Genomic DNA, 13,581 nt, shown 5'->3' with positions numbered 1-13,581 from the left:
CTCCATTGTGAATTAACTACCTCATATTTTTTATTTATAATGTACAACAATATAATATACTTATTAATTCGATTTTAAAGAAGTGAAAGGACTCCAGGGTAGCTTCCATTTTGAAGGTCTGTAAAAATAATATGCCATTATATCTTCTTGCAAACACAAAAAATAAAAAAAACGTAATTTATTATAAACATACTTCTCTGCAGCTATCTGACTTCCTTCTTCCTTAAGTTGGGCAATTAACTCAGACCTGTATTGAAGTTTTAAAGGTTTCACTTCGTTTTTATCTTCATTTTGTTTTATGAATTTTTGACAAGCTTCCTTATATGTTAAACCATACCATTCAATTTCACCTCGTGTATACTGGGAATATATATTAATATAATAATTATATCAATTATATGATAATTAAAATAATTAATTTCAAAGTTAAAAAATATTACAATTATATTAAAGGAACTTACAGCTGTTAAATATTCTTTATATTTATTATAAATTTCTTCTTTTTTAACAGGATCATCTGGATATAATGTTTTATCAAGCAGTGACAAAAGTATCTGACGTTTTATTTTTAGTGCAAGCTCAGACTTTAAATCATAGGCAGGAGTCTATAAATAATTAGAAGCATTAAATGATATGATAATATTTACAATGTTTGAGAGTATTTTATAACTTATCTATGTACCTTTAACAAATAATGATCAAAACCATAATGGTCATTTATTAAATCAATAGTCCTATTGGTAACAACAACACTTATGTATTTATCTAGAACTTCACTATAAACTACAGACTTTTTAAGAGTAGGAAACCAAAAGTGAGGGTATCTGCGAGCAAATTTGTGCTTCTTTGTAAAACCTTGTATGATAGCTTCACCACCCCATATTCCTTCATGGAATTCCTTAGGATATAATAAGGGTAATGGTACATTTTGAACTGGATATCTAAAAGTAAATTTCATTTAATAATATTGAAGATATTAAACATTATTACCAAGAAAAACGTGGTTACTAATAATTGAACTAATATTTCAATATTAAATTCTTAAGTATCAAATAAGAACATTTGAAAATATGTTACTAAATATTTACACTTCTTCTGTTTTTTCATTTTTTACGTATCTGCCTTTTTGCTCTATATAGTGAACAGCAGATGGTGTTTGCATTTTCCATTCTTTCCAAAACTTTTTATATTCTTCTGGTAATGCTGCACCAATTCCTTTTGTCCATCGTGTAGGTCTTGGTATGTAATATAATTTCTAAAAATTTACATATATGATCATTAGTATTATAATATAAAACAATTTTTAAATCAAATCTTTTCCCATACGAGAACAATAAATACAGATGTATATATGTAAAATTATAAAGGTACAACAAAATTTATTTGAGGTTAAGTTTTATAAATGTATTATTTTTTAATGCAGTATAATACATTACCTTGCCCAGATGTTTCATTGACATATTTTATATTTTCGAAAATTTGTAATAGAATAACAGAATAATTCTCTTAATGTGTTTAAATTATTAGACTACAGCATAGATAATAAATAATATTGAGTTATAAACAAAATACAAAATAGATCTTAAGCCACAGTCATACAAATATATTTGAACCACAATCGCATAAACAGTTCTTGACACTCACTAGGGAAAACCGTCTGGAAACTGAATCGTGTTGAGTAATGAAAAATCAATATGGAAAGTTAATAAAGCCCGCGTTTTTGCGAAACAAACAGAGATGAGTAGAGTGTCTCTATCTTTGTTTAAGACATTTATAACATGTCACGTATGCACAAAACGAAAACTTTTTTATTTTGTATGTTGATTTTCATAATTCAATTTTCGGACGATTTCTTCTATGTTATTTATATGATTTATATGATTTGAACCAACTCTGGACACTCATTACCGGAACCTAGGAAAAACCGTCTATACGACCAGAAACCGTGATCTGTTTATATGTGATGTATGATCGTATCCAGGACATTATTCTTGAATTACATCAATATCTTGATTGATTACATCAGTAACAAAAAACGAAGGAACACATATATTATTTACGTTTTAAGTATATATCGAAACAAATTTTGTACTTGAAACGATATTAAAACACACAGTTGAAGGTTTTTAGTAAACAATATTGTCCAATATTTCATAACCTATAATGAGTATCTTGTATGAGTTGCTTTAAGGATTATAAAAAGCTCAAATAAAACGAAATGACTACAAAAATGGGGAAGAAACAAATTATACAGGCTGTAGTTCTTGCAGATGATTTTATAACGAGCTTAACACCTGTACAAGATATATTCCCAACTATATTAATGCCTGTAATAAATATTCCAGTGTTAGATTATTTGGTGGAAACACTGATTAAATCCAGAGTGCAAGAATTATTCCTTTATTGTAGCAACCATGTAGATTTGATAAGAGCATACATCAAACAGAAAAAATGGTTTAAAATATCAGTTTCTTTAATTGTATCAGATACTTGTACTTCTCTTGGAGATGCTCTTAGAGATATTGATACGAAAGGTTCAATTCGTGGTAATTTTATACTTATAAGAGGAGATGCATTTATTAATGCTGATCTTACCAACCTTTTAATCAATCATTGTGCAAAACTGAAAGAAGATAAAGGTGCATCCATGACCATGGTGCTAAGAAACATTGGATCTATGAATGAATCTTTCTTGAAGCATGAATCATGTTTGGTAGTTTCTGACAAAAGTAGCAGAAAGATTCTACATTATAATATAATACGGAAAGATTTGAAGAAAGTGAAGTTAGAATTAAATTGGTTTTTGGACCATAGTGAGATTGAAATTAATACTTGTTTTATGGATACTCACGTTTATTTATGTTCTCCTTCTGTGTTACCATTATTCTCTGACAATTTTGATTTCCAAGTAAGTAATATATAATATAACTAAAGATACAAAATTAAATTTCTTCATATTTAAAAATGTATATTTTTTACATTACATTAAATAAATGTTTTTTAATAAGTTTTTTAAAACATAAGTAACTAATCTAATATTTTTTTAACAATTAAAAGTAAGAAATAAACAATATATTAAGTAATAATCTTTATATATTATTAACAGACAATGGAAGATTTCATTCGAGGAGTATTGATGAATGAAGAAATTTTAAATTCTCGAATTTATTGGCAACAATTAAATCCTCAAGATTATAGTCTGCCAATTGTATCATGGAATGCATATCACACTCTTAACCGAGACATTCTGAACAGACATAGTTTCCCACTTACACCAAATGCTATTCCATTTTTAAAAGATTTTATTTATATGCCAAGAAGCACATATAAACATAAAAATGCCACCCTTGCTAAAGGTTGTGTATTAGAGAAAGATAGTATATTGTGTCAAAATAGTATTCTTGGGAATAATACGTCTGTTACAAGATCAATTATTGGAAATCACTGTTTGGTAGGGTCTAATGTAACAATTAAGAATTCTTATATTTTGTCAGATAGTAAAATTGAAGATAATTGTACTATTGTAAATAGTATAGTATTTCCAAATTGTTTTATTAAAGAAAACACACAAATAAGTGGATGTATATTATGTCCTAAAACAATTATTCATACTCCAAAGGAATATATCGATTCTATCATAGAATCAGAAAATGACAAAATTTCTATAAAAACAATATCAGAAATTGACCCATGTAATGAATTTCAACTCTTTAAGAATTATGATACACTAGAAAATGATAATTATGTGCCTATAAATACAGATACATCAAGTATTGATGAAGGTTCTGAATGTAATTTTATTGCAGATGACACAAGCTTGTTCTTATCTGAGGTTATTGATAGCTTATTAAGAGGTTTTCAAGATCAACTTAACTGTGAAAACTTAATTTTAGAAATAAATTCATCAAGATATGCATACAATGTCACTATGAACAAAGTAACATATAATGTTATTAAAGCCATATTAAGTTTACCTTTCCACTATCTTTCAGAAGAAAAGGAAATTCTAACTAATCTAGATTATCATAAAAATTTAAAACGTGTGGTAACATATTTTTATCCAATTATCTTGAATTATGTTAAAACAGAAGATGCACAAGATGACTGTTTACATGCAATAGAAGAGGTTGCAAGTACAACTCAAGAACTGTTACCATTTTTGCAACTTTTATTGCATATGCTTTATGATAGAGATGTATTATCAGAAGAAAAAATTCTAGAATGGTATGAATCTAAAGATAAAGATATAGATTCACATGAGAAGAATAAAGTGAGAGCAGCAGTACAGCCATTCATTAAATGGTTAGAAGAAGCTGAAGAAGATTCTAGTGACAGTGAAAATGATTAATCACATATTAACAATTTATATATTCAACAATTTTGGAAAGGTATACTTAAAATTTTCCATATATGATGATTATTGTAAAAAATAAATCTTCCTAGCTTTTCTATTATTTAAAAATTTCTTTTAAAAGACAACATTAAATTAAATAAGAAAAGAGATGAGTAAGATAATAACGTTTCCTATATGTAATATAATGTCTTTATTTTTCTGTCACTTTTTTTTATAGAATAGTACATTTTGAGCAATTGTACGAATCGCATGTAAATAAATTATATTTTGTAGATTATTATGCATACCGAATATATAGATCTTATTAAAACATGTTGAATAACACAACAACGAGAGTAAAAATATAAATTATCATTCTATAGGCAAAATAGTATCAATTAAGTTATGCCAAGCTCGATGACGGTGGTCTGGAAATTTGATTACGTCTATCCAGTGTCGTAATCGTGCTCCTTTGCTATTACAACTTAGTTCAAGTCCACCTAAATAAAAATAAGGAAGATATTGCTATAATATATATACATAAACTTTTTCAATACAACATACAGCAATATAATTATTAAATTTGAGAAAGTTAATGCATTACCAAGGTAGTCATTACTTTTGCCAAAATCCTTATCCCATACTGTGAGATATAATGTGAATTTCATAAGATCTGTTAATCGAGTAGCAAAAGCAAACTCTTCATTCCACTCTGGATTTAAAGTTTTCCATTTGATTGTTGTACTTTGCGCATTTCGATTTGTGGTTTTCTTTGATACTAGCTTTTTAGCAGTAATACGTGCGATTGAATAGTCGAAGACACGTTGTCGATGATTGTTTGTCACGTTCTCTATAAGGCACAGCTTGACGAATGGATCAGAAAATCCGTTACTGTCCATAGGAAGAAGATTTGTAGCTCGATGAATTGTGACCGTCAATGCTCGCCGTCTTGTACAGTAACTTAGACTCACTTGAATCTGTCCTCGTCCACTGGAAATCACGCCCCAAGCTGCTTCTTCGTTGTCCACCTATGCCAACGTCGAGCTCTTATATCTTAGTGTCTGCAATAATGTAAGTAAAGTCGGCCGTCGCGAAAAATTTTAAACGCGGGAAATGATTATGTTTATAAAGATTAGTAATTAAAGATCAGTAAAATTCTTGAACGATAGTGAAACGTTAAATGCACAAGGGGAAATAATGAACGATATGTAGATTTGATAGTATAAAATTAAGAAAATATTCGCGTCCAAAAGGTTAAAAAATTCGATTTTTGGGCTTTCGCATTTATATTTTCTTTTTTAACATATCAAGATAAAATTTATGACGTTGTTAGAGTTATGTGTCACTGCTCACTATTTTATAATTATTTAAAATATGAATACATATATATATATAGAAACGAATGAATCTTGACTCTTTAATAACTGTTTGTTTTTCTTTTTATACGCGTATTTATTATGTACATATTTATATATGCCAAAAATCGACTCGAAAAACCATCTTTTAGACTAAAATACTCCTTGAAATAGAACAGCATAATTAAAACAATATAATAATATACTTATATCATTTGTAATCGTTATTACTTAATATTAAAAAGAAATAAAAAGATCAGAGTTCTAATTATACATACTGTATAGTGATCTTGTAATGGAACATTGTAATGTTTTGTTTGATGCGGTTGTAATTCATGCAGAGGAAATTTTGCTTCTCCCAGGAAATCTTGACCTGCTGGATCATCCTGAAGGATTAAGATGTGTAGTGCCTTGCCATTCCATATCTATCATAAATCATTAATTTTTTCAATTAATTTTGCGATATTTTACATCATTATCATTTAAGGAGGGATATACCTTTATGAGTCTCATAAAATCAATTCTCTTTTATGCATTTATTTAAAAACTCAAAGGTACAATGTCTCACAAAAGTATCTGATTATTTACCATAGAAAACTTTTATATATATGTATATTGTATTTGTTACCTAAAACATTTTAAAATTCCATTAGCACTGTAATGAGGCATGACTATTATGATTATATTGGTTAAATTTAAAACCAATCTGTTTACTACAAACATCATTTCATATGTGCAACAAATTAATATACAGCATGAATAATCATTTCAAGCCTACATATATATATATAGTATTAAAGATGATCCCATTGAATATTGAGACTTACTACTGTAATGGATAACTGATTGTTTAAATACTTTTGTTATGTCTGTAAAATATATGCTTGTATTAAATATCTTGTAGTTTTTATGTACATTTTTAGATGTTTCAGACTTTACTGATATGGTCATGATAAGCAGGTTTTATTATAGTGCTAATGACATTTAAAAATGCGTTCTATAACACATATAATAGTGTTTTTTTTACAAGTGATTGAATTTTTTCGTGAGCTATTGTATCCTTCCTTAATCATTTGAAGAACTTGTTTTTATTCATACATCGGTTTCCGTTGTTCCATAGAAATTTAGAGTCTCATTGAATTCCGGATCCCGTGTTTTGTGGACCGTTTTTGTTCGAAGTCGCTTCGTGGTCGCAACTATGTCAACTGGTAATATGTTAAGTTTGCAGAACGGATCGGCAAGGCCATGAATATCCATTGGTTGCAGACCTCGTGCTCGTTCCACTTTGCACTGGAGACATTGAGTTGTTGGGTCGTATCGCAAAGCGACTTCTAGAGTTCCATAATTTTGTCTCGTTTCTATTTTGAAAAATATAGTTTGGTTACATGAATTTAAACCTCAGATCTCAGATGTTTAGATCCCAGATTTTAGGAACTTCTTAGTAATTTCCAATATCATGAATTATTGTTTGGGTCATGTCATGAGTATTTGATATTATCAATAAGTTGGTTTTGGATATGTAAAATGAATACATTTCAAAGAACTTTATTGGATATAATTGTAGATCAGAAATGTTTATATCATATCTATGTATCAGCTTTTTTAATTTAATTATATATAGAATTTGAAATTACTTTAAAGCTCAAAATGCTATGTCTTTGTTCATATCAAATAAAGTTTATACCTATGCAATCATACCATACATAATGTGTGAAATTCTAGAAAGCCTGATATTCTTATATATGTATATCATTATACAATTCCTGGACTATTAAAAATTCTTGACTCAATATTCTTAAGCTTTCACTCATTTCTAATAAATTTCTAACGTATCAATCTTTTAATGATATTTTTTAAATATATTTTTGTTTTAACTATTCTTGTACTATTAGATATTAGATTATATACCTACCATATTCTGGTGTTTGTTGTCGTACTAAATCAATTAGATTGTTGCTATGAAGATTCCCTTGTTCTGAGGAAGATTGGTTTCTTTCCTGATCTATACATTTCTCATAAACCTGAGATTGTTCTGGAACTTGTTCCATTGACACAATTGTCATTGTCGTTGTTGGTATCATTGGAACTGTTGTAAAATTCGATCTGTAATATATCAACTAATATCAGCTAAACTTCCACTTTTTCATCAGATTGTATAATAATAAGTTCATTCGCATTTCTTTAAACAATCATCAGGTTTTTTTGATACAGGCATGCTGCTTGTTTAGGATTGCCATTTGTATTTAAATAATATGAAAGTAAACTGTGTATCTATGTGTGGAAAATAACTTTATGTTATGTTACAGGCTCATAGCTAAAAATATATTATAGTTCTGAAACTAATGATATTTGGACCCATATTTACTAAGGCATTTTGAAATTTGACTCCTTAAAACTTTGATTTCTTAAAACACCTTAAAATGTAATATCAGAAAACAAATGAACTTATTATATAATCTAATATTTATTATTCTTACCTACCTGAAAGATAGTATCTGAGAACTTTTTGGTTGATCACATAAATTGATCTCTAATTTACAAGTAGCCTCATTAATATCCTCGAGCTTTTTGTTCTTGTCATCGATAATTTCATCTTCAAACGAAACATGCTGTTCGGTTTGAGAATCATTGCTGCTAGCTCTTAGAGATATTCGTGAACGAGGGCTTGTAGGAGATGGTGAAAGACGACTACATTGAGAAGTAATAGAAAGGGTAGATCTGTCTAACTGATCTAAACATTCCTCACGGCTATTTAATGGTGAGAGACGTTGCCCTCGCGATTTAGATGTACTACTAGTTGGTTGAGCAGAATTCGATGATAATGAATAAGTTTTGGTAGTAATACTATCTTGATTTCTTTGTAAGCTTGACAGTGAATCAGACTGCCCTCGAGCTAAAGCTAGGCGTCGTGTTACCTCTTCATCAGAAGAAGAATCTTGAGGCTCTGCAGATTCAAGGGATTTATTACCTCCGATTGTCCAAGTGGATGTCTTGTGAATAGATCTTGACCATCCACGTTCCTGTAATTTTAAGAAAACTACATTGTATATACATTATGCAAAAATCTACTATGTACATCCCTTACATTTAAACTATTATAACACTATTATAACGCAACCTTTGTTCTAGCAATATCTTTAGCATAAAATTTTAATTGAATTTAATCACAAATTAAAATCAAGTAAAAAGGTATAAAATATAATTTCTATACATACCTTTTTCTCGGGTAAAATATATTTTGGCATTCCTTTGAGAAACCAAGCGCCGCTTTTCTTCCACATTTCTCTACTCTCTGCACAGATTCGACAAAGAAATTGCTTCTGACCACTACTAGATCTACTAACAATTCGTTGCATAGCTGTTCTTTCTTGTGTTTTTTCTCTTGTTGCGGAGACATTCGTAAGTATTGAATTTAATTCATTAGTCTCGATACCACATTTCTGACATATGTATTTTCGACAATCTTTACAGAGATTTGCTGATGCACCTAATACTGCACCAAATTTTTCACCACAAAGTGCGCAAGAACACACACAGTGTGCACTGTTCAAGCATCTGCTACTGCATCTTCTCCTTTCGTTTAATCTTGTTGTAGTGACTATACAGACATTGCGTTTCATATTCTCTAATCTTTCCACTAATCTACCGATTCTTTCCTGTTCTGATAAATTTAAAGCTTCTGCTCTCTGAATGACCTAAAATATTGAAAGTAATGAAAAGAGGATAAATATGTGAGCTGTTTACTTTGATTGACATTTAATCCTTATGTGTTAATTAATAATATATTCATTATTTTATAGAATAATCATTCTTCTAAGGAAATTGCTGTGTATAGGAAATGGGACAATGGAATTATTACACACATACAACTTACATAATACAAAACTAGAAATCCATTTAAGAGTCAAAAGCTTAAGTAAGAAGGAAAAAGAAAAGTTATATTTGTATTTATTCGAAATTTTACCTGTATAATTGTCTGTTGTTCCTCCTCAGTAAGTACAAATGATTGTGCACATCGATTAGTGCCACTTGAGTAAGAATTGGAGTAAGTACCCCATTTTGAATCTAAAGAGCCAGTCTTTACAGACCAACCTGTTTGTAACCTAATTATTGATATTTTATTAAAAATGTATGTGTCTTATCGACAAAAGGAATAAATAAGAATTCAAATCACAATGAGAAGCAACTCATAGAATAAATTATTTATCTAATTATCATATTTACATACATAATGCATAAATAAGTATAATAAGTAATTCTGAAACTATCTTTTAACTTTGAGTAGCATGAAAGATGACTGAGCTTAAAACATTGATTAAATTGAATTTCTTTTAATTGTGACATAAATTTTGTAAATTTCTCAGAATTCTTTCTCTCTCTCTCTCTCTCTCTCTCTCCCTCCCTTTCTTAGAACTTTTTACTTACTTTTAAGCTGAATTTTTAAATTAAAAATATCTTTTTGACTGTTAGACTACAAAAAAATTAAACAAATATTAAAAGCGAAATAATTTTCTTTTTAGATATTTAACTTTGATAATATTTTAACTAATTGTTCTATGAAAAATTTTACTTCTGTTATTTTTCTATATTAGATTTAAAAATACATTTTTTGTATTCTGACTATATCTTGTTATAGAACAACTTCCAAACTTTCATTCTGATACTTATTCATTCTATTTCTTTCTAATACTTATAAATTAAAATAAATTTCATAAAAGGACTTTCTCTATTTTCCTATATGCTTATAAAGAGGTGTTGAAATTTATGCTTACTTTGCTCTCAATGACAAATGTCTATCATTTGGACAGACCCATCTGGTTCCTCCACTTATATCCTTTACTGTCATGTCCATTGTTTATCTTAGTAGAATTTTGAAATCATTTGAAATATATCAGAAACATTTTGTAATGTACACTACCCTATAAAAAATAGACATTTAATTACTTAAATTCTATGATCGATAATCAAAGACATCTTTTGATTGATTTTTTATTGAAAAAGAATTTTTTCGAAATCTTTAATTCTCAGATGTGTCTGCAGGCTGAAACTTGACTTACATAGCTTTTATTCCAAACATTTCTTTGTCAGGTTATTCGAAATGCCTAATGAATGATGTTTAATCTTAAAGGATACACCCTATATATAAATATCTCAAGTTTTAATGAATGAACTTCAAGGTTGTGTAGAATTAGTTCAAATAAAAATGATGTACGTGTATGTACATAAACATGAAAAATAGTAGTATTACTGTCAATTGCCTATAATGTAAAACATCCCAATTTTTTAGAAATACATTAATGAAATTAGGATTTTTTCTAAAAATCTACATCTACCTCTACACTAAGAGGCGAATTTATTAATAGAATTGAAAATTTTTTTGTTTCTTAAAACTTAAAAAAAAAAAGAAAAATAGAGAAATGTTGAAAGTAATAATCGATTCAAAAGAAAGTTTTGTGAACTACGTATATAATGAGATGGCCTTTAGTTCGAAAATTTATGAAAATAAATCTGTTCTAAAACTACAAACTTCTGACGATATGTATCATCGACAGTATTTACTTCTACTGTACTGTTTATATTCTGAAGCCATATTTTTAATTTTATTCATTTGTGTCTGACAGATTTTGTTAACAAATACTGCACTTTCGCCCATCAAGTCCAGTTCAATGACTGTTTTCTTTTCAATTATTATTAATGATCATGCAAGTGAATTATCTGATGAAATATTTAAATTTTTAGTTGTGTTAAGACCAAATAATTTATAATAATTAAGATGTCTATTATGTTAACGAAAAAAAGTTATTTCTTATTTTGCGTTATTATTTGAAATTATCATTTGAAAATAATTCATTTTTCGAATAAGATATTAGAAATTTATTTGTATTACTTATATAATTATTATTATTATTATTAATTATTTGAATTAATCATTTAATCAGATAAATATTGAAGAACCAAAAGAGAAGCTAAAATTTAAAAGAACAAATTTCGTTGAAGGTAGATGCGCAACAAGTATTCGTTATACTTCCGCTCTTATATTATTTAAGTAGCTAAAGGGAGACTATATTTGGACCTAAATCGATATTTCAATGGTTCACACTTACATCGACTCTTACTTTCTTAATGCACCGCTACAATATGATTAAGTTGGAAAAGAAAAGCCGTCTTTACAAATCCAACATCTTCTAAATTAAAGACAACAAAAAAAGCTAAATAAAACTTGGTTAAGAGTTTTTTAAAATTATTTAAAATATAATTAAAAACTAAATAGAGGAAAATATTTTTCAATCCAACAAGATCTTTTGAATTAAAGAAAATCGAAAAGCAGAAATAACATTACTTAAAATATCGTTAATATTTTAAATTATTTAAAATATATAATTAATATTTTAAAATATAATACTGCACTATTTTAAAAAAGAAAATTACTATGAAAAATAAAATTATAGTATAGTTAATATTTTAAAATGTAGTACTACTCTGCTCTCATTGTAAAATGTAGCTATTATTGAAAATTAAATTACTTAAAATATAATTATTATATCGGAATGTTATCTAAAACAAATCATATGAAGCAAAACATATGTACGCAAATAAAAAACCATAATCGATATAATACATTGAAAGGAATTAGACTTGATAAATATAACGTAGTATTGACTATAGCGATACATTTGCCGGAAAAAAGAGAGGCACGAGAAGTGGAACAAGGGAAGAGATTCGTGACGCGTGGCAATCGTATCGTTAACTGAAAAAAAGAATGAGCGCGAAAGTCCTACGTTGAAGGGCGATCAATCGAAAGCTCGTGACGCATGCCATCATTCCTCGCAGGACTGCATTGATAGCAATTTCATTACTTTTACACGAATAGCAAAAACACATGTAACTCACCGACAATACATTAAGCTATATACAGCTTTAATATTCTGCTTAACATTATTCAAGCATTTAACATACAAAATTTTACCAAATATCTCAATTAAATTAGAATTCCAACTTGTAAACTTAAATATACATAAAAGATACGAAAATTTTAAATAATACGATAAAAATAAAAATAAAAATAAAAATTCCACCCACTTCCTCAGAAATAAATTGATTAGAATCCACATAATTTCAAAAGCGTAAAAATAGAGAACAAAGCAAACGTAACTTAAACATATGACACTCAATATTATAAATGAACCTAACTAATGTATCAATTTAAATATACAACCATAATAAATAGATAAAATATGATATTTTTTAAATCGTTAAAAAAATTTTTAACCATGTTAATTTATATATGTATACTTACGTAAATATGCACAAACGTGTAGCGTTTAATTTGAAAGTAGATAACCGCTTTGGATTGACATAACTATAAACAATTGGATGATTTGTAAAGATTTGTAAATTTTGTAGTGTAGAATGTTAATGTCTATAGTATTTTCGAGAATGGTATTGTCTCATGGAATACAGAATTGAACTTGCCACGGCATCAGCTAGCCGACAAGTGGCTGCTATTATCGCTGAAACTGGCCTACAACTCCGTTTCGCTTCCGATACAGGCGCAGAAGGGTGCGAGTCATGCGTGAGATTCACAGGGATGTACCTAAGAAATTCACCTATAGAGCGTCTCTATTGAATTAGCTGAAACAACAAAACAAAAAACAGCAGGCGTGTTGTCCTTCATTCTTTTCCTTTTATCCAATTATATATCATAATATATAAGGACCTTTATTTCGTTTCACTTTATGTCATTTGTAAAAATTTAAATACAATTACTATTGTTTAAAACTTACTATTTGATTTGAGAATATTGAAATTATATTGGACCATAGGAAGCATAGTAAATAAGGTACAAAAATATTCGTATAAAAGTATCCATTTCATTATGTTATTATATGTTAT

General features: G+C 28.2%; 3 protein-coding genes across 6 annotated transcripts; 1 reads left to right on the top strand and 2 right to left on the bottom strand.

Moving 5' to 3' along the window:
• Window positions 1–5: 5 nt before the first annotated feature.
• LOC100643442 (39S ribosomal protein L28, mitochondrial) lies at window positions 6–1,862 on the bottom strand. Of its 2 annotated transcripts, none has more exons than XM_048405255.1 (6): window positions 1,645–1,862; window positions 1,089–1,255; window positions 683–941; window positions 462–605; window positions 194–360; window positions 6–118 (listed from the first exon to the last, which is right to left on the bottom strand). In XM_048405255.1, exons 2-6 carry the CDS (start codon window positions 1,160–1,162, stop codon window positions 64–66), a joined length of 699 nt encoding a protein of 232 aa, XP_048261212.1. In that variant the 5' UTR covers window positions 1,163–1,255; window positions 1,645–1,862; the 3' UTR covers window positions 6–63. The 2 variants fall into 2 exon arrangements, with proteins under 2 accessions (XP_048261212.1, XP_003394847.1); XM_003394799.4 differs by having other exon boundaries at window positions 1,437–1,736.
• A 23-nt stretch (window positions 1,863–1,885) lies between these two features.
• On the top strand, window positions 1,886–4,936 carry LOC100643566 (translation initiation factor eIF-2B subunit epsilon). Of its 2 annotated transcripts, XM_012321371.3 has the most exons (3): window positions 1,886–2,908; window positions 3,107–4,388; window positions 4,717–4,936. In XM_012321371.3, exons 1-2 carry the CDS (start codon window positions 2,219–2,221, stop codon window positions 4,346–4,348), a joined length of 1,932 nt encoding a protein of 643 aa, XP_012176761.1. In that variant the 5' UTR covers window positions 1,886–2,218; the 3' UTR covers window positions 4,349–4,388; window positions 4,717–4,936. The 2 variants fall into 2 exon arrangements, with proteins under 2 accessions (XP_012176761.1, XP_048261208.1); XM_048405251.1 differs by having other exon boundaries at window positions 3,107–4,936.
• Window positions 4,530–13,262, bottom strand: LOC100643318 (rabphilin-1). Of its 2 annotated transcripts, none has more exons than XM_012321372.3 (10): window positions 12,986–13,262; window positions 10,461–10,607; window positions 9,653–9,791; window positions 8,904–9,383; window positions 8,170–8,708; window positions 7,601–7,791; window positions 6,787–7,046; window positions 5,967–6,113; window positions 4,938–5,361; window positions 4,530–4,833 (listed from the first exon to the last, which is right to left on the bottom strand). In XM_012321372.3, exons 2-10 carry the CDS (start codon window positions 10,538–10,540, stop codon window positions 4,706–4,708), a joined length of 2,388 nt encoding a protein of 795 aa, XP_012176762.2. In that variant the 5' UTR covers window positions 10,541–10,607; window positions 12,986–13,262; the 3' UTR covers window positions 4,530–4,705. The 2 variants fall into 2 exon arrangements, with proteins under 2 accessions (XP_012176762.2, XP_012176764.2); XM_012321374.3 differs by lacking the exon at window positions 12,986–13,262 and adding an exon at window positions 10,746–11,522.
• Between the last annotated feature and the right edge of the window lie 319 nt (window positions 13,263–13,581).

This window comes from Bombus terrestris, chromosome 4 (genome assembly GCF_910591885.1).
Source record: "Bombus terrestris chromosome 4, iyBomTerr1.2, whole genome shotgun sequence".
In the NCBI taxonomy this organism is placed as follows: domain Eukaryota; kingdom Metazoa; phylum Arthropoda; class Insecta; order Hymenoptera; family Apidae; genus Bombus; species Bombus terrestris.
The sequence above is the reverse complement of the archived record's forward strand: the minus strand, read 5'-3'. Positions and strand labels throughout refer to the sequence as shown.

Bases quoted from the DNA above. Each gene is read 5' to 3' on its own strand.
- LOC100643442 (XM_003394799.4), bottom strand. From the start codon at position 1,460: ATGTCAATGAAACATCTGGGCAAG. The intron at 606-682 runs GTACATAGATAA...AATTATTTATAG, and splicing joins TTGATCATTATTTGTTAAAG to ACTCCTGCCTATGATTTAAA. The intron at 361-461 runs GTAAGTTCCTTT...ATATATTCCCAG, and splicing joins ATAAAGAATATTTAACAGCT to TATACACGAGGTGAAATTGA.
- LOC100643566 (XM_012321371.3), top strand. From the start codon at position 2,219: ATGACTACAAAAATGGGGAAGAAACAAATTATACAGGCTGTAGTTCTT. The intron at 2,909-3,106 runs GTAAGTAATATA...TATTATTAACAG, and splicing joins CTGACAATTTTGATTTCCAA to ACAATGGAAGATTTCATTCG.
- LOC100643318 (XM_012321372.3), bottom strand. From the start codon at position 10,540: ATGGACATGACAGTAAAGGATATAAGTGGAGGAACCAGATGGGTCTGT. The intron at 6,114-6,786 runs GTATGAATAAAA...GATTTATGATAG, and splicing joins ATGGAACAACGGAAACCGAT to ATATGGAATGGCAAGGCACT. The intron at 4,834-4,937 runs GTAATGCATTAA...ATTTTTATTTAG, and splicing joins CAAAAGTAATGACTACCTTG to GTGGACTTGAACTAAGTTGT.